The sequence below is a fragment of the Silene latifolia genome, chromosome 1 (genome assembly GCF_048544455.1).
Source record: "Silene latifolia isolate original U9 population chromosome 1, ASM4854445v1, whole genome shotgun sequence".
Classification (NCBI taxonomy): Eukaryota; Viridiplantae; Streptophyta; class Magnoliopsida; order Caryophyllales; family Caryophyllaceae; genus Silene; species Silene latifolia.
The window spans coordinates 98381284-98404662 of NC_133526.1; the positions used below are offsets into that span (position 1 = coordinate 98381284).

The 23379-nt window shown below is 36.0% G+C and overlaps 1 protein-coding gene across 1 annotated transcript; it reads right to left on the reverse strand.

Annotated features, from left to right (window-relative positions):
* Positions 1-12273: 12273 nt before the first annotated feature.
* On the reverse strand, positions 12274-13674 carry LOC141651554 (protein FAR1-RELATED SEQUENCE 2-like). Its single transcript, XM_074459261.1, has 2 exons — positions 13485-13674; positions 12274-12587 (listed from the first exon to the last, which is right to left on the reverse strand). The coding sequence occupies exons 1-2, from the start codon at positions 13672-13674 to the stop codon at positions 12274-12276; spliced, it is 504 nt and encodes a 167-aa protein (XP_074315362.1).
* Between the last annotated feature and the right edge of the window lie 9705 nt (positions 13675-23379).

Consider the following 23379-nt stretch of genomic DNA (forward strand, 5'->3'; position numbering starts at 1 on the left):
ATATCTTTTCTTGACTTACCTCTGATGATGATGTATATATAGCCTAGAGTTGTCCCTTGTTTGTAATGTACTATCTGTGTAACTAGGGCTTTGCACTTTAAGGTTTTAACTTTGCCCTTTTGTTATTTTGTATAATTTCGTAGTAGTGTCAACCTTCTGTATAATTACGTACGTCTTAGTTTAACATTTTGGATAACATAAATTATGATGTAATGTTGTACTTTTGTTTTAAATATTTGCATGGATCACTTTTCTATGTATTATGCAATGTTCTTTACTTCTGACTTTCTATTTAATTTTGTATTTTTTTTCTTACATATTCTTCCATGCACTTATAATGACCAACTTATTTTGTGACCTTATTTTGTGAATTGTGGATTTTCTTTTGTGAATCTTGCAACTTATTATGTGAATCCTGGAAATTATTTTGTGAATCCTGGAACTTATTTTGTGAACTTATTTTGTGAAGGTCTGAATAAGGACGTAGATTCACTGAATAAGGTCTGAGATTCACAAAACAAGGTATGTGAATTCACCAAATAAAGTTATGAGCAAAATAGATGACTTTAACTACTAATAATGACCAAGTTTCACAAAACAAGCCCTTAGATTCACTGAACAAGGTCTAAGATTCACAAAACAAGGTCTGTGAATTCACTAATTAAAGGTATGAGCAATATAGATGATTTTAACCACTTATAATGACCAAGTTTCACAAAACAAGCCCTTAGATTCACTGAACAATGTCTGAGATTCACAAAAACAAGGTATGAGAATCTAAACCTTACTGACCAAGTTTCTTTATTTTGTGAACTTATTTCCTTTTGCTTTGTGAATAATAGGTTTTACCGAGTAGTAGGAATCAAGCCAAGCCAGGATGAAGCGACGTGCTGAGGACGTACTGAAGCTACTGCACCACTCTATTGAAGCACCTACTGAAGCTACCGAACCAGTCCCTAAGCTACCTAAAAAAAAGACAAAAATTTACAAAGAGAGTCTGCCTGTGTTGAGGACTCGGATGTCTCCTTCTGGGCTTTACCACTTTCTCAACAATAAGGAGAATCCACCATCAGATAAGCAGATTGAAGCTATACAAGAAATGGGATTTGGTTCTCTATTGCATCTTAAAACAGATGTTGTTCCGGGTCAGTTGGCGTACTGGCTAGTTTCTAATTATGACCACTGTACAGGATCGTTGTGTGATGGGAAACTCCTTGTTTTAGAGGAAGATATCCATCTGTGCATGGGATTGCCAATGGGTCCAAACATTGTCGAAGAAGCAAAAATTGGAGATAAGTGCCCTTCTTATGTGTCTCTTTTGGAGGATTTCAAAAGTCAATACAATTGTAGTTCCATTGAGCTCAAACACATTATGGAAAAGCTCTCTACACAAAAAGATGGTGGAGATGATTTCAAACGCACTTTCATCATTTATATCTTCAATGCTTTTTTAGGCGGTGTTGTAGGCAATCGGGCTAGTTTGAGACTTCTTAAAAGTTTGGCAAACACTGAGTTGATCTCCAGATTCAACTGGTGCAATTTCATCAAACGCAAATTGGCTGGCCAAGTTGAGTCTTGGCAAAAGGAGGAGTGGCAGACCCAAAAGCTGAAAGAAAATTGGTTTGGTGGACCTATTATGGTATTGGTTTTCATTTATGTTGACCGATTTGTCTTCAAAGCACGCCTTGTTTCTCGGCTGTTTCCAACGCTCTCAACTTGGACTAAAGAAGCTATAACCAAGAGAGTTAAGCAGGAACTGAATGACAAAAATTCGGACAAGAAAACTTTTGGCAGGGGTTCTATTGAGCCTCCAATGTTATTCAACCACCATATTCCACAGTTGTGTCCTCCTCCTCCAAAGATTGAGCTTGGTCAGTCTTCCAAGTCAACAATTCAAGATAAAGCATCCGAAGGCGACGCTGAAAAATTACCGCTACCTGGGAATGAAGGCACTGGTGAGTTTGTCCATAAACTTGCGTTTTCCGCAAAGGCAGTGGCTCAAGCTTTTTCGGATTTCAAATCACTTGTTAGTCAAGCTCCCTCCAAACTGCCTTCAACAACAACAGTGAAGAAACTAGTTGCAGTTGTAGACGGCATAGTAGAAGGTTTTAAGTTATCTCAACAAGAGGATGATGTTGAAAATGTCAACGATGTGAAGAATGAGGAAAAGGTGTCGGACATTGTGGATGAGAACATCGCTGAGAAAGTGGTTGACGATATTCATGAGAATGTGGAGAAAGGTGGGGAGAATGTGGAGAAAGCTGGGGAGAATGTGGATAATTTTTATGGGTGGACTGAGGCTGATTTGTTGGCGGGATTGGATGCGATGGGTGAAGCTTTGCAACCAATTGCGCGACATCATTCACCACCACCAAATGCAGAATACCCATCCTTTAGGCTTCTAGCAGATGATGACCATTTGTTGTCTCAACCTGAGCCTGAGCCTGACACATATGCTGCTGTGTCATCCCTCCTTGTGGATGTCATCCCTCCTTTCACTGAGCCCACTCCTTTGGTAGGGAACACATCTTCTCACGCTGCTCTGGATGATGTTCTTCCTGATAAGGACGTCACTGAGCCTACAATTATTGAGATAACAGCTACTCCTCCTACTCCTCCTACTACTGTGGTACTGAAGACAACTCGTGATGTTATTTGCCTACCAGATACTCCACTTGTTTCAACAATTGATAAAACATCTGTCAGTAAACGATCTGTCAGTAATGTCTATATTCGTCGATCGCCACGTCATTTGGCAAAGCCGATTGCCCGTGTTCCTTGCAAAACCCCAGCTACTGCTGCAATCCCATCTCCCTTATCTCCCTTACCAATTGAAGAGGATGTTCCGGGTCGTGGTAAGAGGAGGGTTGTAGTTCCAGCTGAAGTTATCCGATCGCCCTATTTGCAAAGGAATCTTAATGTTTTTAAGGAATTGAATCAAGCTGAGAAACAAGTATTAGATTTTATACTTGGCGAATCATATGATGAAACGGAGCTTCTTTTCCAAAGTGAATGTCAGACTTTGACTAGGAGCCAGTTGAAGAGTGTGCCTGAAGTCGATCGGATATCATCTCATGTCATAGATGTGTATTGTGAGATCTTAAATAGTAATGAGATGTTCAAATCCCGGACTTCCCCTTCTCGTTTATTTGTGCCGTATAGAAATGAAAGTGTTAGTCTTATTACCCTGTACTTTATCCAATTCTCTGAGTGTATTTTACATGATGTTCACTTCTAATCGTTACTCATACTGATCTTATTTTTTTGTTCCCGTGTCTCTCCAATGTTGATGTTTCAGCTTCAACTAGTAAGTCTTTTATTTTGGTCTGCTTATATTTCAACTTAAGTTCATTTTTGACTTTTTTATTCACTGCATTTTTGTCTTTTTTAATTCAGTTTACTTTTTGTCCTTTTTCAGGTTTTCGCTCCAATAGTCTCCGCCTCCTGCGCACCTTTCTTGATTTGTATCGACCTCAGAACTAAAAGTAGCAAAGTGCAAATCATCCATCCTATGAAAGGCAGATATGTTGATTATTCTTGTTTTATCCAACCTTTGGTACGTCTATTGTTTCCATTTTGCTTAGGGAAATGTGTGTTATTGTGATTCTACTAGGAAATGACTTTGTGAATGTATGACTTGATTTTGTGAAGCCTACACTTTTGTTTCAAAAAAACAAGCCCTAAGATTCATTGAACAAGGTCTGAGATTCACAAGATAAGGTGTGAGATTCACAAAATTAAGACCAAAATAGATGTTTTTAAACTACGACCAAGTTTCACATAACAAGCCCTAAGATTCACTGAACAAGGCCTGAGATTCACAAGATAAGGTGTGAGATTCACAAAATTAAGACCAAAATAGATGTTTTTAAACTACGACCAAGTTTCACATCACAAGCCCTAAGATTCACTGAACAAGGCCTGAGATTCACAAGATAAGGCCTGAGATTCACAAAATTATGAGCAAAGTAGATGATTTTATTTTAAACCACGACCAAATTTTCACAGAACAAGCCCTAAGATTCACTGAACAAGGCCTAAGATTCACAAGATAAGGTCTGAGATTCATAGAATTAAGAGCAAAATAGATGATTTTAAACCACGACCAAATTTTCACAGAACAAGCCCTAAGATTCACTGTACAAGGTCTGAGATTCACAAGATAAGGTGTGAGATTCATAAAATTAAGAGCAAAATAGAAGATTTTAAACCACGACCAAGTTTCACAGAACAAGCCCTAAGATTCACAGAACAAGCCCTAAGATTCACTGAACAAGGTCTGAGTAGATGATTTTCCTTTGTTTATACCTGTGCTAAGAAAGACTGATTTCTCTTTTGTACATACAGAAAGAAAAGCTCATCCGGCTTCTTAAACCAAAGGTGCCAGCACTGAGAAGTATTCTGTGGACGCCCGAAGTGTTTATCCCAAAATCAAACTTACCTTCTGATGAAATAGATAATGTCATCTATTTATTGAACATATTGGAGAATTACAAAGGAAACAAAAGTGATTGTCCAATAACCATATATACTGTAAGATTACTTTTTCAACTCTATTTATACATTGATAAATATAAATTTTTATAAGTTTGCAACACATTATTATTCCCCTTTTTGCATTTATAGGAAGTTCAGGTGAAGCGTTTTGCACTGAGGGTGTGCTATCAGATTATTACATGTGGTAAGAACGTATTAAGAGATAGAGTGAAAAAAGATGCACTAGAATGGAGTCGTGTACCGCTGTAAGAACCTTCTTCTTTTAATATTATCATATTTTTCTTGCAAAACCTTTAGTACTTTAGTTGATTAAATGATGTTTATATGCTCGTATTGTGGCAGTGGCTCTCGACCACTTCCTTACAAAGACCAAAGAATTGTTGGATTATGTATGCAGATCAAAATCGGCACAAACTAAATTGTAATGATTTTGCTTTGATTTGATTTTACAATATAAAAGTTATATGATTTTTTATTTGATTTTACAATATAAAAGTTATATTGTGAGAGATATTGACTAATTGCATTTCCTCATTATTTAAGTGACGCTATGGTGTCCACTCCATGGATGGAAGTCACAAGAGAGGCTTTACAGACCCATGGACCACGTGGCTTTGTTATGGATCAGGTAAGAATCATTTTCCTTTCCTTTTTCTTTTCATGTTTCATTTTACTTTTTTTGTGAATCCTAGAACTTGTTTTGTTAATCCTAGACCTTGTTTTGTGAATGATGGACCTTGTTTTGTGAATATTGGAGATTATTTTGTGAACTTATTTTTGTGAATCCTCGAACTTGTTTTGTGAATCTTGGACCTTATTTTGTGAATCCTGGACCTTATTTTGTGAATGCTGGACGTTATTTTGTGAATCCTTTGCATATGTTTTGTTAAATTTGTTTTGTAGGTGATTGATATGTTTGGAGTGAACTCCACACTCGGTAGATCAGATCTCCTCTACTTGCCAACCACAGTATATGTGAGCTTCAAATCCTTTAGATGTTGATATTTCAAGTATTGGCTCCTCCTTGGTTTATTAAAATGGTCCTACTTTTGTCACATGCACCCGTTCATGAAGAACGCAACCCAACTATTTGGGGTCAATACATGAAGCCTGATTACATTCCATTTGATGGGAGCAATATCCAAAAGGTGAAAGATCCCTCTTCTACTATTTATGTTCTTTTTTATTTATTTTCGTTCATGTGTATTGTTAATTGGTTTGTCTATTGCAGGTTTTTATCCCTATGTTTAACGATAAGTGTCGTCATTGGTGGGCTTGCGTTTGCGATTTAAAGCAAAAAAAAATTTCATCCTCGACTCGAGCACCGATATACATGCGGATCGTGATAACCACACAGCCCACGAGATTGTATGATTTTTTCCCAAAAAATTTTGGAGTATTTATCTTTAGTTTTTTTCCCAAAAAATATATCCCTGTCATATTTTTATGTTCTATTGGCTTTTTCATGTTCCAGTTGTACCAAGTTTCATCTGTTCTTTGTGGTGGTTCATCTCCATTTGAACCTTTGCGGTTGATGTACATGAACCCAATTGAAAACCTTAAAGTCCCTCAACAAAAAAATGTTATGTAACCATGTATCTTCGTTTTTTATGCTATATTATGAGATATATTGTACAAGTTTTAATGGTCCCTCTCTGGCCAAAATCATGTACCCAATCCCATATTTGCTGAAATGAATGGTTGAATAGTTGATGTTCACTTGAGATGTTTCTTTTACTCATAAATGTTTATTTATTTGTAGTTTTGATTGTGGAGTGTTTGTGCTGAAATGGTTGGATGCGTTGGACAATCAAAGTTTATGGACCAACAGTGAATATTTTGAGGTATAGATTTACGGGTTTTGCCTCCTACCTTGCCATTGCTACATATTAAATATATACTATACTGTATGAAAATCTCTTTTGCAGAAATTGCCTGACTATCGAAAGAAGATAATATTGGAACTTCTTAAATGGGATAAAAATACAAAAACGGTACACTTGCTTGACTTAAAATTAATGCAAAGTCCATTTCGTCATAACTTTGGTGAACATTTGTTAATTGTTACTTGTTTTTCATGGTATAGATGTTTCATTGATGACATGGACAGTCTTTTGCAAGCAAATGATCATTCTTCGATGGATATGTGTTCGATGGCGGCCATCCCTTGCTTGAAAGAACTGCTATATCTAAAATTAATTCGGCCATATGACCTTGTTTGTTTGTAATGGTACCATGAATTGTTTAGTCTGTAATCTTGTATTTAGTAGTCGAGAATGTATTTAGTAGTCGAGAATGTAATGCTACAAGAAATTGTGAAACTTGGATTGACCATAAGATGAGACGGGTGTACTTCGTATGACGGTCTTTTATTGAGAGACAAAGATGTTTAATGCAAGCCGCCTTCTCATTTGATTCGCATCCTTTTCTGTATTATGTACAATTACATGTTTCATGTCATCAACTAAAGGCTTTATTTCATTGGGGAACGATGCTGGATTCAGGCTAAATTGGGGAACGATGACATCGACTAAATTTTGAACAAAATCACAAAAATACTTAATGCTGGATTCAGGTCTAGGTTTCATAATTTTATGTTCCAGTTTCACAAGATAAGTTCCAGGATTCACAACATTGAGTGAAACAAACATCTTAAGTGAAGATCCACGTGGTTTCAATTTCGCAATTTCACAATTTCGCAATTTTCAAATTTCACCATTTTCAACTTCCATATTCACTCTCTTCAACTTCCATATTCACCATATTCACTAACTGCTCTCTCTTCAACTTCCATATTCACTAACTGCTCGTCTTCGCCATTATCCGCCATTATCATTGAGCTTTTAAATCCGCCATTAGCTTTTCTTCGCTATTATCCGCAAATTAGGTATTTTTCTATCTACTTTCTCAAATTTCGATTCATCCTCCTTTTGTTTCGTATTTTTCACCATAATTTTCAATCAACTTCTTTAATTCGTCAAATTATTATTTAGGGTTTTTGCCAGTTTTTGTTATTGAGGGTTTAGGGTTTTTGCCAGTTTTTGTTAGCGAGGGTTTATTTTTTTTTTAGTATATTTCGATTCTTTTGTGTATAGTTTTGTGATTAATTTATCGTTCTTTGGATGCATGTTCTTTGCCAGTTTTTAAATGTTTTTGTTACTGAGGGTTTATGGCGCTCGTTTTTGCCAGTTTTTGTTAGCTACATCTCATTTGCATTTCGTGAATCTAGGATCTAGTTTTGTGAATCTAGGACCTAATTGTGTGAATCTCAGACCCTGTTTTGTGAAATTGGAGGATAATATTGTTATACTTGTTAATAAGTGCATGAAATCACCTTATCTGTTTTCATTATCTTATCCTTATTTATTGCCATTTTTTCAGTAGCTACATCTCATTTGCATTTCGTGAATCTAGGACCTAGTTGTGTGAATCTGGGACCTAATTGTGTGAATCTTAGACCCTGTTTTGTGAAACTGGAAGATAATATTGTTATACTTGTTAACAAGTGCATGAAATCACCTTCTCTGTTGTCAAACTTACTTAAAATGTTTACATTTCGGATTTTAGTTCTGATGTCATTTTGCCTTACTTGGTGCATAATAGGAAGCCATAAAAAATGAAGCGACCTGTTCAACCAGCGGCTGATTATACTGAAGCTACCGAACCAGTCTCTGAGCCACCTAAAAAAAAGACAAGAATTTACAAAGAGAGACTGCCTGTGTTGAGGACTCGGATATCTCCTTCTGGGCTTTACCACTTTCTAAACAATAAGGAGAATCCACCATCAGATAAGCAGATTGAAACTAGACAAGAAATGGGATTTGGTTCTCTATTGCATCTTAAAACAGATGTTGTTCCGGGTCAGTTGGCGTACTGGCTAGTTTCTAATTATGACCACTGTACAGGATCGTTGTGTGATGGGAAACTCCTTGTTTTAGAGGAAGATATCTATCTGTGCATGGGATTGCCAATGGGTCCAAACATTGTCGAAGAAGCAAAAATTGGAGATAAGTGCCCTTCTTATGTGTCTCTTTTGGAGGATTTCAAAAGTCAATACAAAGGTAGTTCCATTGAGCTCAAACACATTATGGAAAAGGTCTTCACACAAAAAGATGGTGGAGATGATTTCAAAAGCACTTTCATCATTTATATCATCAATGCTCTTTTAGGCGGTGTTATAGGCAATAGGGCAAGTTTGAGACTTCTTAAAAGTTTGGTAAACACTGAGTTGATCTCCAAATTCAACTTGTGCAATTTTATCAAACATAAATTGGCTGACCAAGTTGAGTCTTGGCAAACGGAGGAGTGGAAGACCCAAAAGCTGAAAGAAAATTGGTTTGGTAGACCTATTATGGTCTTGGTTTTTATTTATCTAGACCGATGTGTCTACAAAGCACGCCTTGTTACCCGACAGTTTCCAACGCTCTCAACTTGGACTAAAGAAGCTATATCCAAGAGACTTAAGCAGGAAGTGAATGACAAAAATTCGGACAATAGAACTTTCGGCAAGGGTTCTATTGAGCCTCCATTGGTCATCACTTAGTTTGTGACCTTGTTTTGTGAATCCTTGACCTTGTTTTGTGAATCCTGGACCTTATTTTGTGAATCCTGGACCTTATTTTGTGAATCTTATTTGTGAATCCTGGAACATAATTCGTGAATCCTTGACCTTGTTTTGTGAATCATCGACCTTGTTTTGTGAATCCTGGACCTTGTTTTGTGAATCCTGGAGTTTATTTTGTGAACTCCTTGAACTTAGTTTGTGACCTTGTTTTGTGAATTCTCGGCCTTGTTTTGTGAATCCTTGGACATTTACTATCTCAGGTTTTTATCCCTTTCCATAGTAACACAGAGCCGCAGCATTGGTGGGCTTGTGTCTGTGATATAAATCATGGAAAAAATTTCATCCTTGACTCATGCGTGGCTGTTAATGTGGATCCTGACAACAAGCATGCCAAAGAGATTGTATGATTTTTTTTTCCCCAAATTATTGTTATTGCCTTTTCTTTTAAAAGTATATTCCAAAATATATTTTGATTTTGTTATTGCCTTTTCTTTTTCAGGTACATCATGTTTCAGCTATTTTGCCAGGGTCATATAACTCTTTGGAGTTCATGCACACGAACGAATATGTCAATCTCAAAGTCCCTCAACAAACAACAAGGTATGTAAGCATGTATATTTTTCCTTTTGTTAACAGATCAATAGTTATTATTTTGAGCCATTTACTGTTTTTTTTTGTCTAGTTATGATTGTGGAATTTTTCTGCTGAAGTGGTTGAGTGCCTTGGATGATGATAGTTTATGGACCAAAAGTGAATATTTTCAGGTAAGTTCATTAGTATACGAAAATAAGGCTTATCTTGTGAACCCCAGACATTGTGCAGTGAATCTCAGAGCTTTTTTGGTGAAACATGGTCATTATCAGCAAGGTTTGAGATTCACTGAACAAGCTCTGAGATTCCCTGAACAAGGTTTGAGAATCACAAAACAAGGTTTGATATTCTCCAAATAAAGATAGGTTCGTTGTCTATATACTTCATTAATATATGTTTCTCTTGGCAGAATTTGACACAATATCGAAAATCGATCGTATTGGAACTACTTACATGGGATAAAAATACTACAAATGTACACTTCATTATCTTAAAAATGATGTGAAGTTCATTTCTTCATAACTTTGGCAAATTTTTCGTAAATAAGTCGATTGTACTTGTTTTTGGTTGTATAGGTGTTTAATTAAGGAAGACAATTGTCCGTGAAGTCATAATATGCAAATGTGGGTCGAGGCTCCTGTAAAGATTGTTGCCTACATCAACTCTTGGAAAGATATTTTGATAGTTAATTTGACATTGACATTGACATTGAGTTGAGCAAAAATGGTTCGAGGCAAGATATTTCAACTCTTGTGAAGATATTTGATAGTTGTAAAGATTGTTGCCTTCATCAACTCTTGTAAAGATATTTTGATAGTTGTAAAGTAGATGATTTTAAACAACGACCAAGTTTGACATTGACATTGTCAATGAGTTGAACAAAAGGTATGAGATTCACAAGATAAGGTCTGAGATTCACAAAATTAAGAGCAAAATAGATTATTTTAAACCACGACCAAGTTTCACAGAACAAGCCCTAAGATTCACTGAACTTGGTCTGAGATTCACAATATAAGGTCTGAGATTCACAAAATAAGGTCTGAGATTCACAAATTTAACAGCAAAATAGATGATTTTAAACCACGACCAAGTTTCACAGAACAAGCCCTAAGATTCACCGAACAAGGTCCGAGATTCACAATATAAGGTCCGAGACCAAGTGTCACGAACAAGCCCTCGATTCACTGAACAAGGTCTGAGATTCACAATATAAGCTCTGAGACCAAGTGTCACAGAACAAGCCCTAAGATTCACTGAACAAGGTCTGAGATTCACAATATAAGGTCTGAGATTCACAAAATAAGGTCCAAGATTCACAAATTTAAGAGCAAAATAGATGATTTTAAACCACGACCAAGTTTCACAGAATAAGCCCTAAGATTCACTGAACAAGGTCTGAAATGATAAAAACGCTTGATGCTAGATTCAGAACCAAGTTTCACAATTTTACGTTCCAGTTTCATAAAATAAGGATTCACAACGTTGACAAAAATAAAACAAGCTTAAAACTTGTCTTCTTCAATCATCTTCCTCTTCTTCCTCATTACATCATTCTTCATTCTCAACCTCTTCCTCTTCTTCCTCTTCTTCCGATGTGTCTCCCTATGTGAAGAATCAAACCTTTATTAGATACTTTTTTTTTAGAAAAGTTGCGTTTTCAAGCAACACTAAAATGGAAAGACAAGAGTAGAATTATACATACTTGATTCTCAGGAGGATGCTCTGCAAACTCATTTGGACAATTTCTTTTATCATGGTGTGACATGCGTTTACACTTAGCACACAACCTTTTTGGTTTTTTTGCCTTCATAATTGCCTTATTTTTGCTGCTCACCATCCTTTTACCACTACCTTTGTTTCTAGAGACTTTAGGTGGTAAGATCTTGATTTCTTTTGGAGCCTTGCAGTTGAGAAGGGCCTCCAATTATTGTTCTTTGGTCAAAGGCTTTGGGTTTGGCTCCAACTTCTCTCGGAATTCTTTTATTAGCTTGGCAAAGTCTCTCATATCTGACTCTTCTTCTTTTCTTTTAAGCATACCAACAGTTGCGTAAATCTCATACCACACCTGAGACATCTCAAACTTACTATTACCAGTAAGATCATTGTTTTCCAGTAGATTTCCATTCAAATCATAAACCGGGTTTCTGAGTGCATTCTTACTCCACCTACGCAAAATGTATTTCTCAGGAATTTCCTTAAACTTTCCCGAGCAAATCCAAATGATGTAGTTGCATAAGATACCTTTCCTTTCAAACAATTTACATGCACAACGAACATCCATTGTTATCCGATTGTACTCAACTGCATATCTCTTTCGCTTGTTCGCGTCCTCAACAATTGAAACTTCAAAGTTAGTTACTGGATCTGGTGGGGTGTATCCACAAACACTACACGCATTTACCGAAAATTTAACCTCCTTTTGGAAATCAAAGAACACTTCATGTGTATAGACCTTCACTGCATGGGCCTCCCAGTTTGACCCGAATAGGGTTTCAGGCATTGAGTTGTGGCTCTGTGCTTCGAGAAGCTTTAGATTGTGCTTTTGTTGGTCCATGGCACTCTCAAATCTCATCCAAAATTCTACAAGAGTCCCATATTTATTTTCAAATCTCTTGAAGAAGCTATTCGAACTCTCTGATCTTTGTGTGGTTTTTAAAATGTTGCCCATCGGGACATTCCCCGAAATAAGCGGGTATCCACCGATCTCGTTCCGCGAACTTGTCGATCAACCATTTATTCTCTTCTAACGAAAACTCGCTAATGACTTTAGCCCAATTCTCTTCAAATTCCTCAGGCTCCAAGTCCTCGCTCCAGACAACATTGTTCAGACGACTTAAGAAATCAGTCTCTTTGCAAATTGTGCTCCCAACCTTGTCTGTTACTTTCTTCATAATGTGCCACATGCAAAAGCGATGTCTTGCTTTTTTGAACACGGCTGTAAGTCACAAAATCCACATTATCTATTGTCAGAGATCTTTTGTCACAAATCAAGCTCTAACATTCACAAAACAAGGTCTCAGATTCACAAGATAAGAGAAATAACAATATAGGCAATTTCAACAACTTATGACCAAGTTTAAGAATATTAGCTTTGTGTGTCATATAACAAGCCCAAAGATTCAGTGAACAAAGTCTGAGATTCACAAGATAAGGTCTGAGATTCACAAAATTAAGAGCAAAATAGATTATTTTAAACCACGACCAAGTTTTACATAACAAGCACTGAGATTCACTGAACAAGGTCTGAGATTCACAACATAACGTCTGAGATTCACAAAATTAAGAGGAAAATAGATGATTTTAAACCACGACCAAGTTTCACAAAACAAGCCCTAAGATTCACTGAACAAGGTCTGACATTTCACAAGATAAGGTATGAGATTCACAAAATTATGAGACTGATAGATGATTTTAAACCACGACCAAGTTTCACATAACAAGCCCAAAGATTCACTGAACAAGGTCTGAGATTCACAAGATAAGGTTTGAGATTCACAAAATTAAGAGTAAAATAGATGATTTTAAACCACAACCAAGTTTCACATAACAAGCCCAAAGATTCACTGAACAAGGTCTGAGATTCACAAGACAAGGTCTGAGATTCACAAGATAAGGTCTGAGATTCACAAAACAAGGTCTCAGATTCACAAGATAAGAGAAATAACAAAATAGGCAATTTCAACAACTTATGACCAAGTTTAAGAATATTAGCTTTGTGTTTTACAAATCAAGATCTAACTTTCACAAAACACGCTCTATGATTCACAAATTAAACTTCAAGATTCACCAAATAAATAACCAGATTCACAAAAGTAAGATATTCCAAACACACCTGGAACTGCATTTATTATTTCGGTATCTTGGTCACTGATGATGTAATTGGGTTCTTTGCCACCCATTGCTTTCAGGAACTGCTGAAATGCCCAAATAAACGAGTCATCGTCTTCATGATCTAAAAGCACGCATCCAAATGTTATTGATTTTTTGTGATTGTCAATGCCAGTGAAAGGTGCAAATTTCATGTTATATTTGTTTGTTCCATAGGTTGGATCGAATGAAATAGCATCACCAAACAATGCGTAACATCTGATGGAATCCGCATTTGTCCAAAAAATTCTTGTCAAGGCACTCACAAGATCTTTTATATGAAAATACCAACCCTTTTGTTTCTCGGAGGGTTTCTAAACGAGAGATGAACATATGTCCATCCTTGCCACTAAGTAGACATTTTACTTCCCTTTGGAAATTCTTGAACTGCGTAAAGGTAGCTCCAACATTTTCGAAACCTTCTGCTTGTTCCTTGCATAATTTGTATGTTAAACTAGCCCCGACATTCAATCTCGAATTTTGTATAATCAATTGCTTATGATATTCGTTCAGTTGATTTATATTAAGAGCAAGTTTCTCAAATTCCCTATTTTTGACAGGCGTCACTGGGTGATTGTGACCCTCACGGAATTGTTCAATTTTGTACATCTTTTCATGGTACATGAATTTTATCATTGCTTCACAACCCCACCTTTTAATTTTAGTTATTCTTGTACCACTTTGCTTATTGGAACTCTCAGCTTCACCTGCACCTGCAACTCCACCCTTTTTCGTACTGGTTTTAGCAGTTTTTGTTTTTCTATTTGCACTTATTGCACCAGCTTTTGTTTTGTCACCAGTTTCAACAGTTGTTGTTTTTGCATCAGCTTTTGGAGGACGATTTTTCCTGTTATTAAAACCTTGACGATGACAAACCATGCATTTTGTTCGAATAGTCCCATCTTTAAACCTCTTAGTTGAAGACTTCCTTGCTTCAAACCCACAAGCAATAGCATAAATTTTATAGAACACCATTGCTGACTCTAAGTCCACAAATGTTTTGCCAAGCACGGGTGTAAACTTCTCTTCAATCCTAGTTATCCATTGCTCAGTGCCACCCGGTGTGTAAGTTACCAAAGTAGTAGGTGTGGAAATAGTTGGCATTGTAGGGGTTGTTAACACAGCAGTAGAACCCTCACCATCCTGACAAGAACCAACATTAGAGCAAGGAACCTCACCACAACCGACACGAGGCGTCACACTACACTGTGAGTTGTTGTTGACATTTGAATCAATACCTAAGAAGATAAAAGGTTCACAAAGTCACATCTCACATTCACAAAACAAGGTTTAAGATTCACTAAATAAGGTCTGTGATTCACAAATAAAGTCTGAGGATATTATCTGAGCAAGGAAGAGAGCAGAATAGGTCATTCCTCTAAAGGGTTCACAAAAGGAGCTCTAGGATTCACAAATACAATGACTGAGATTCACAAGTTCACTTTTTGGTTCAGATTATTAGTTCAGTTTTTAATCTTACCCAGGTTGTATATATTAGTTATTAAGTTTCACAAAATAACCTTCTAGTTTCACAAACTAGGGTCTCTGATTCACACAATAAGAAATAAATAAATTGCATTAGTAACGTTTAACAACAGAGATTCACAAAATAAGGCCCAAGATTCACTAAATAAAGGTTGAGATTCACCAAATAAAGTCCGAGATTCACTAAATAAAGTATCAGATTATTAGTTCAAATAATTTAAAATTTTTTGGTTAAGATTATGAATTCACTTTTAAGAAAAGGTCAGGTTGTATGTATGAGGATATTTTGTTGATTTGTTAATAACACTTCCATTCCCAAGAAAAGGAAATTGAACAATAAAAAAATTTAATATATGGGTAATGTGAACAGGCACTGTTGACAGTTGTGCCAAATACCAGGCCTATAAATATCTAATTTCTGAAACATAATAGTATATACCAATAACCTCTCCTCTCTTCTGTAAAACATTTCAAAAATCCCTATTGCACACAATGTCTCATTTATTTGTATTTCCCTATACTTGTGTTTTGGCAAATGTTCCAGGTTATATGGATAAAAAAGGGAAGTATGTTTGTCTGACCCTCTCTAAATTGGCTGATTGTTTAATGAGCCAAGGTTATGAGATAGAGTCTTTGGTCCCTGTTATGTGCAGGCAGACTTGTCATTTTATGGGATTAGTACTAATTCAATTTGGCACAAATGACAATGGCTGCAAACAGGCTTTTAAGTTGTAGGAGAAGTTTGAGCAATTTGGGCGTACTAGATCTGAATGGCTGGCTACTTATTCCCGAGTTCAGGGGCCCTTTCTATGGGTAGCATCAAGGCTTGATTCAAAATATTTTAACTACACTCCAGTATGTAGAAGAGTCCCATATTCATCTAAACATGCGGAAGATCACTCGTTGATGCGGATGAATGCTTTGCACCTATAGCTATATCAATATTGCTCTATGTGCATTGCCTCGAACAAATAGAGGTGATTGATAAACTAAACAAATATCATATCTTGCTTAATTTTTCAGCTTTTCATTTTATTTTATTTTTGAATGTTGTTGTTTAGTTAATTCAAAGCCATGAACCTGCGAAATTTTATGTGATGAAAAATTACAAGATTTTTAAGTTTTCTGAATATTATGTTTTAATTAATTTTTCTAAGATTCACTGAGTAAGGTCTGAGATTCACAAAATAAGGTCTAAGATTCACTAAACTAGGTCTGAGATTCACAAAATAAGTAAAAGAGTAGAAAAGGTGATTCTAACCACTTATGATAAGTTTCACAAAACAAGCTCTAAGATTCACTAAACTAGGTCTGAGATTCACAAAATAAGGTCTGAGATTCACCAAACAACAAAATCCACTCAATTGATAACTGTTACAGTAACAATTCAACCAACTCTTACAGTCACACAATTAGGTTCTAAGATTCACAAAATCAACTCAATTCATAAACTAAACCTTGGAAAAAAACAGAGATACAATATCAATCCATATATTGCATAATAATCGAGCAGAAATTTTGACAAATGCAAATTGAATGATAGAACATGAGATTTTTACAAAATTACATAAAAAACGATATACCTGATTCAATAACACTATTATCATCAGTCATTGTGATATCTACAATCTCCATAGCAATTAGAGCTGCAAAATCGTCAAAAACAATTTAGTAAGTAATACGAAATCCACGAACAATCTCCATAGCATAGCAATTGAGAAAAAAGAAATCGCTCAAAATATTGGTCAAATTCGAACGTTTTATTTACAAAATCGTTCAATTTGATCAAATTCGAACCTGATATCATCAATTTATGAGTGAATTGACAGAATTGTATGAATATACTCAATTTTGATGAAAATTATGAAATTACCTGTAAATTATTTGATTTTTCTTCTGAAATTAATTGAATCAACGTTGTTGAATGTTGTTTTGATGAAATTCACGAACAATCGATGAACAAACTGATGAGCTCGCTTGCTGAAGAATTTCCGTTGAAGACGAGTTTGCTTGATGAAGAAAATTTTCAGAAAAAAATTTTGTTTGTTATATTTTTAGAGAGATATTGTGTGATTGGGCTATTATATGATATAATATTTTAGTGAGAGAAAGTATTTTGGGCTAAATGGAAAGATTTGGAGTGACCCCTAAATTTTCAAAATTTCAATGAATAATAGGAAGTTAGTCCATATAATGAAGGATTAATGAAGGAATTTGGTGAGGCCGGCCGCCTCGCCATAATTAACGGCCTCACCGGATTCGGCTAAATAATATCACAGCTTAAAAAAAAAAAAAGCTTTTTCGAAAAAAAAAATTTGAAAAAAAAAATTGTGATATTATTTTGTAATATAATATCACACGTTATACTAAATAATATCACGGCAAAAAAAAAAAAAAAAAAAAAAAAAAAAAAAAAAAACTTTTTCGGAAAAAAAATTTGAAAAAAAAAAATTCGAAAAAAAATTTTTGAAAAAAAAATTCGAAAAAAAAAAAATTGAAAAAAAAATTAGAAAAAAAAATTTGAAAAAAAAAAATTGAAAAAAAAATTCGTGATATTGTTTTGTATAGTGCGTGATATTGTTTTATGGACTCATGGACTCAAATATATAGGTGGACTCACCGGATCTTGCCTATATATATATATATATATATATATATATATATATATATATATATATATATATATATATAGAAATAGGATCCTGTGCGAACCTAAAGTTCGGTGCGAACTGTGCGAACTAAAAATCCCAACCCCTTACTCAATCAGATTTAGACACTCCCGTTATTTTCCTTTCTCCCACTAAAACTCACTCTCACTCTCTCTCATAACTAACGACGACGGCGGACGGATCTTCGTCTTCTCTGCGACGGTGACGGCTCTCTGTCCGCTCTGCCGCGACGGTGACGGCATATCTTTCTTCGATCCTTCTTTGTATGTTTCCCCCTTTTGCAACCCTAATTTTTCCCGATTTTCATTGTTCAACTGCAGTTGTGATTATTTTTCCCTTTTTCATTACTATAATAATGTTAAATTTTCATTTTCACAAGCTATTAGTTGGTACAACTGTTCAATCCTTTATTCTTTGTGCATTTGTTGATACGATTTTAGTTCCGATTATTTTTCGAAATCGATTATCCGGAACCTAGGTAGTGAAAGCCTGAGTTTATCTTGTCAAGCTACATAGAATCCTTTATGTTGTCGTATACACTCATTCGTTATGCTAGATACACCCTATTAACTTCTATATTTCCTCGATTTCATCTCATTCTCTCGTATTTTTGTCTTGGGGTCCGTAGATACGATTTGAAATGCTTTTAGAAACACACCTTCACCGGCTATATACACTTTACTTTGTCATTGTTAGACATTGTTTACAATGTTGATTTTTGCCTTACTTTTCTTTTTTCATTTGTTTTTTGTATTCCTGTATGTTGTGAGAAAATATTGGCCAACATGGACAATGTAATTTACCTTTGACTCAATGAACCAAAACCAAAAGCGTCGTCTATATACAAACCCCGCAATTTATTTGCTCAACCTAGATACAATCCTTCACATAGGTATATACACTCAATTCTCAAGCTAGATACACCCCTGTTAACTTTTGTTTGGGTAGCTAGATACAGTTTGAAATGCTTCTAGAAACACACATTTAGGTGGCTATATACACTTTTTAGTCCATTTTTTATATTCGTCGCTTACACACATTTTCGTAATTTTTTGTGTCACTAATAATTCTATTTTCAGTTGTTTCATATCCAAGTATGCCAACTTGGTGCAATGGTTGTGTTGTCAATCTTCTTGATGAGGATCCACAGTCGTTTCGTGCCCTTTATGTCAGTGAGAAACAATCAGCTATGGGTTTCTGTTTTTCTCCGTTAAAGGATGTTATAGTGACTGGCCGTCACTATCAAGCATATGATTCTGTGTTTAATAATCAAGATCTTATGCATAAAATCTTCTCTAAAATTGATCTTCATGAAGATAAAGCACATATGGCGCTCGTATGTCAAAATTGGGCTCAATCAAGCTTCGATACACCCAAGTGCACCTGGTGTTAGCATGGCTTATTGGCTTACTGTAGACATAAATGATGTGAATGGTGTTCGCATTATTCGTAGGGGTCCTAGAATAGTCTTCCAAACATGCAAATGTTTCTTAACGGAGGATATGATTGCCAAATTCTTAGTGCATTTTCAGCAAGCAAAAAATCCATCTCAGAGTACTCATCTTAATGTTCTTGATGATGTTGCACGCGCCAAAGTGAATGAGTCGTTGCATGCTTTAGCTGCTTCTAGTGAGGAACGAGATAGAGCCATTGGCATTGCTGCGGACTTACTAGTCACTCGTGACAACATATCCTTTCTTGATTTACCTTTGATGTTGTATATATAGCTCATGTGTTCCCACTTTTTGTAATTAGGGTTTTGCATGTTAAGGTTTTAACGTGGCCCTTTAGGTAGCTGTCTACTTGTTTATTAATTATAATCTGATGTACTGTCAACCTTCTTAGTTTAACATTTTGGATAATATTAAATTTCATGTAATCCCTGTACTTTATTTTCAATATAGAATGGTTCATTTTTCTATGAACTTGTTATGTATTTCCAAATGCAATGTTCTTTACTTATGAGTTTTCATTGACTTTTACATCTGTTATACTTCCTTCTGTTGTTACAATTTTATTTTGCTACATTTTTTAGGATACCCTGCCCCCCCTACTTTTCTTTTTGTATTCTGCCGCTCTTAACTAGATACACTTTTTTGATGTTGCTAGACACACACCTTCACCTAGCTAGATACACTTTCTCCCCTCTCCATTACTAACGAGTTCCGCTTTAGTTAATAACTAGGTACACATCTTTAATCAGCTGCATACACTGTTTTAGATCTGGCAGATACACACCCATAAGATAAAGTTGGATAGATAACCTTTTCTCTATTTATTTGTTTTAAGATACATACACTTTGTGAAGACACTAGTTACACATCTTCGGGCTGCTACATACACTGTTTTGCCAGCTAGATAGACTTACCTTAGTTCTGAGATACATGACTTTTGGCAGTTACATACACTTTTCTAAACTGCAGGACACACATATTTAATCAGCTACATACACTGTTTGAATGTGCTAGCTACACAACCACAAGATAACGCAATATAATCTGGAGATAGAAGATAAACTTGGCTAGATAGCCTTTACTCTGTTTATTTTTTTCAAGATATATACACTGTTTTGAGCTGCTAGTTACACGACTTTGGGCATTTACATACACTGTTTTTGATCTGATAGATATAGACCTTCAAGACAAAGTTGGCTAGATATCCTTTACCCTGTTGATCTGTTTTAAGATACATACACTTTGTGGAGTCACTAGTTACACATCTTCAGTCTGCTACATACACTTTTCTTAGTTCTGAGATACACGACTTTTGGCAGTTACATACACTTTTCTAAACTACTAGACACACATATTTGATCAGCTACATACATTGTCTTAATGTGCTAGATATACAACTACAAGATAAAGCAATATAATATGGAGATAGAAGATAAACTTGGCTATTTAGCTTTTACCTTGTTTTATCTGTTTGAAGGCATATACATTGTTTTGAGCTGCTAGTTACACATCTTAGGGAAGCTACATACAAGGTAAAGAAAGTAGTTGTCGGGTTCACGACTTTGGGCATTCCCAGACACTTTCCTACAACACTAATCTCTTGTTTTACATATACAGAAATGATGGATTTAACGATCAGCAATCATGGTGCGAGTACAAGCAAAGAACAAGCTATTACTGAGGCAAAACTATGTAAGAGAACCACTAAAAGGAAGAGAAATGATGATGATGGTGGTGGACATTGTTTTCTACGTACTCGTATGTCTCCTAAAATGCTGATGTCATTTATCAACAGTGGTTTAAGTGAGAAACAAGTATCTGATATTAAAGACATGGGATTTGGTGGCCTTCTCACTCTCAAGACAGATATGGCGCCGGGTGCTCTTGGTCATTGGCTTGTTACCCGTTTTAATTCTGCGTCTTGCTCTTATATGAAAGGTCAGTTTCATATAACAGATGAAGATATTCATTTGACGACCGGTATTCCAATCAGTGGAAATGAAGTCCAAATAGCTTCCTTAAATGATAAAGATAAGGATTTTCTTGAGTTGAAGAGTAGTTGGATGAAACAATTTGATAAAGAACCGGACAAGGGAGACTAAGGACATCCTTAGTCTGCTTATCACGCAAAAGGAGGGCGGGGAGCAGTTTAAAAGGAACTTCATTGTATTTGTTGTTTCTACTTTTCTTATGGGTGTAAAGGGGACCCTTGCAAGTCTTCGAGTCCTGAAATGTCTTAAGGATGTTTCATATGTTCAAACGTTAAACTGGAGTGGGTTTACCAGAAAACAGTTTATTGAAAGTGTTGACTCGTGGAGAAGTTCGAAGAATGATTGGTTTGGAGGTCCCATCATGGTTTTTGTCTTTTGTTATTTAGATAGGGTGTGCTACAAGTTTTTCTCAGTTCCTCGTGTCTTCCCCACGCTAGCAAATTGGACAAAAGTTAAAATTTCAGAGAGGCTTAAGATTGAGATGCAAGATGGGTTTGGAACAGAGCGTTCTTCCTCGGATTGTCAAGGGTGTAGTTAAGGAGATAAGTTTCATTGTTCCATCAGCGATGCCTGAGTATTCTAATCAAAAAAACAGAGTCCGTGATGAACTCAAGGCTTTCTCAAAGGTCGGTCGACCGATACTAAGCGGATAAATGCTATCAAGGTTACGCGAAATTTGCAACTATTCTTGCAGATTCTTATGCAATGTTCACAAATTCTTTGGAAGCAGCCAAAGTTGTTCACCCTGACTCTAAACTTTTACAACATCTAGCTTTAATGGATGAAGCTCTTGGTGCATGCTGTCCTTCATCACAACCAACGGATGACACTTTGAAAAAGATAAAGAAAAAGAAGCGGTTTCTAATTCGGATGAACATGACAAATCAGAAATCTAATCCATGGTCTAAGCTAAATGGCAAGTCATTTAAATCAAGATGAGTTGTGGGCAATGTTGTAAAATTAGAAACTGCCTTGGGAAAACGGCTGGTTAATGTTCAAAGTAATGTTAACAAGAAAGGGAAATCTACTATCGGTTTACCATCAAGAGGAGTTGTGTGAACCGTTGAATATTGATAAAACAGCTAAAGCTTCAACTTTGTTCCGTCGATCACCAAGGTTTACACACTAGTCCCCTTCATGTAAACTTCAAAGTTCGAACCACATCAACTTGTTGAGAAAAAGTTACACGACGAGGATGGTTTACACATTGCGTGGCGAACATATGGAGAGTAATGTTCAAGAAATCAAAATCGCTTAACCTTTTCGATTCCAAGACTCCACTCCGGACTTGCCAAAGTCAACTTCTCCTATCCTTCGGACTCTCGGTCACAAAAGGACTTGTTTGAACCGCTGAATTTTGAGAAAAGAGCAGAAGCTTCAACCTCAATCCGTCGATCACCAAGGTTTACACACCACTCCCCATCAGCTTTTACACCACCTTCATTCAAACTACTAAGCTCGAATCGAAGAAGATGTTGTTAAAAATATGTGTGATGGTTTACACGTTGGAGATGAAAACGTTGTAAAGAAAGCAAAATCTGCTAACCTTGTGGATTCCATCATGGTGCGTCCGAAGAAAGCGAGAATCCGTTCCATCCGAAAAATTGTCTAAGTCAACTTCTCCTATCCTTGTGGAATCGAGTCACAAAAGGAGGAGTCTCAACCGTTGAATGTTGAGAAAACAAAGACACAAGCGGGAACCTCATTTCGTCGATCGCCAAGGCTTATACACGACTCCCCACCAGTGTTTACTCCTCCTGTGTGTCCATCACTTGATCCCTTGACCCCAACTGAATTCCCACTAGTTATTAGCTCAGAATCGCAAGAAGATGTTTTGCAAAAGATCGTTGATGATGCTTTAAATATAAATGTAAATGTAGAGCCACTTGAAGTTGTACCACTTTTTTCTTTGCCCCCAGATGAACCAACAAGGGCTAAGAGGGTTAGAGTTCAGACAGGAGCTTTTTGATCTCCTTTTCTTCAAAGAAGTATCAGACTTGACGGCAAGGTGAATAAAAATGAGAGAGAAGCACTGGACTATGTATTTTCAGAATTTTCTGATGACAGGTTTGTACGGTACTTCAAATTTCTTGCTAGATACATTCCAAACAATTCTTCATTTCATATTTATAGTTAGGTAGATTTAGTCATTACTTTTCTTAATTTATTTTCTCATTTCATTTTGATTGAACAATTATGTATGCAGTGAGATCCTGTTCAAAATTGGTACAGACATTTCAGTTACTCGAGCAAATTTGAAG

Bases quoted from the DNA above. Each gene is read 5' to 3' on its own strand.
- LOC141651554 (XM_074459261.1), bottom strand. From the start codon at position 13,674: ATGAAATTTGCACCTTTCACTGGCATTGACAATCACAAAAAATCAATA. The intron at 12,588-13,484 runs GTGTGTTTGGAA...TGTGACTTACAG, and splicing joins AATAATAAATGCAGTTCCAG to CCGTGTTCAAAAAAGCAAGA.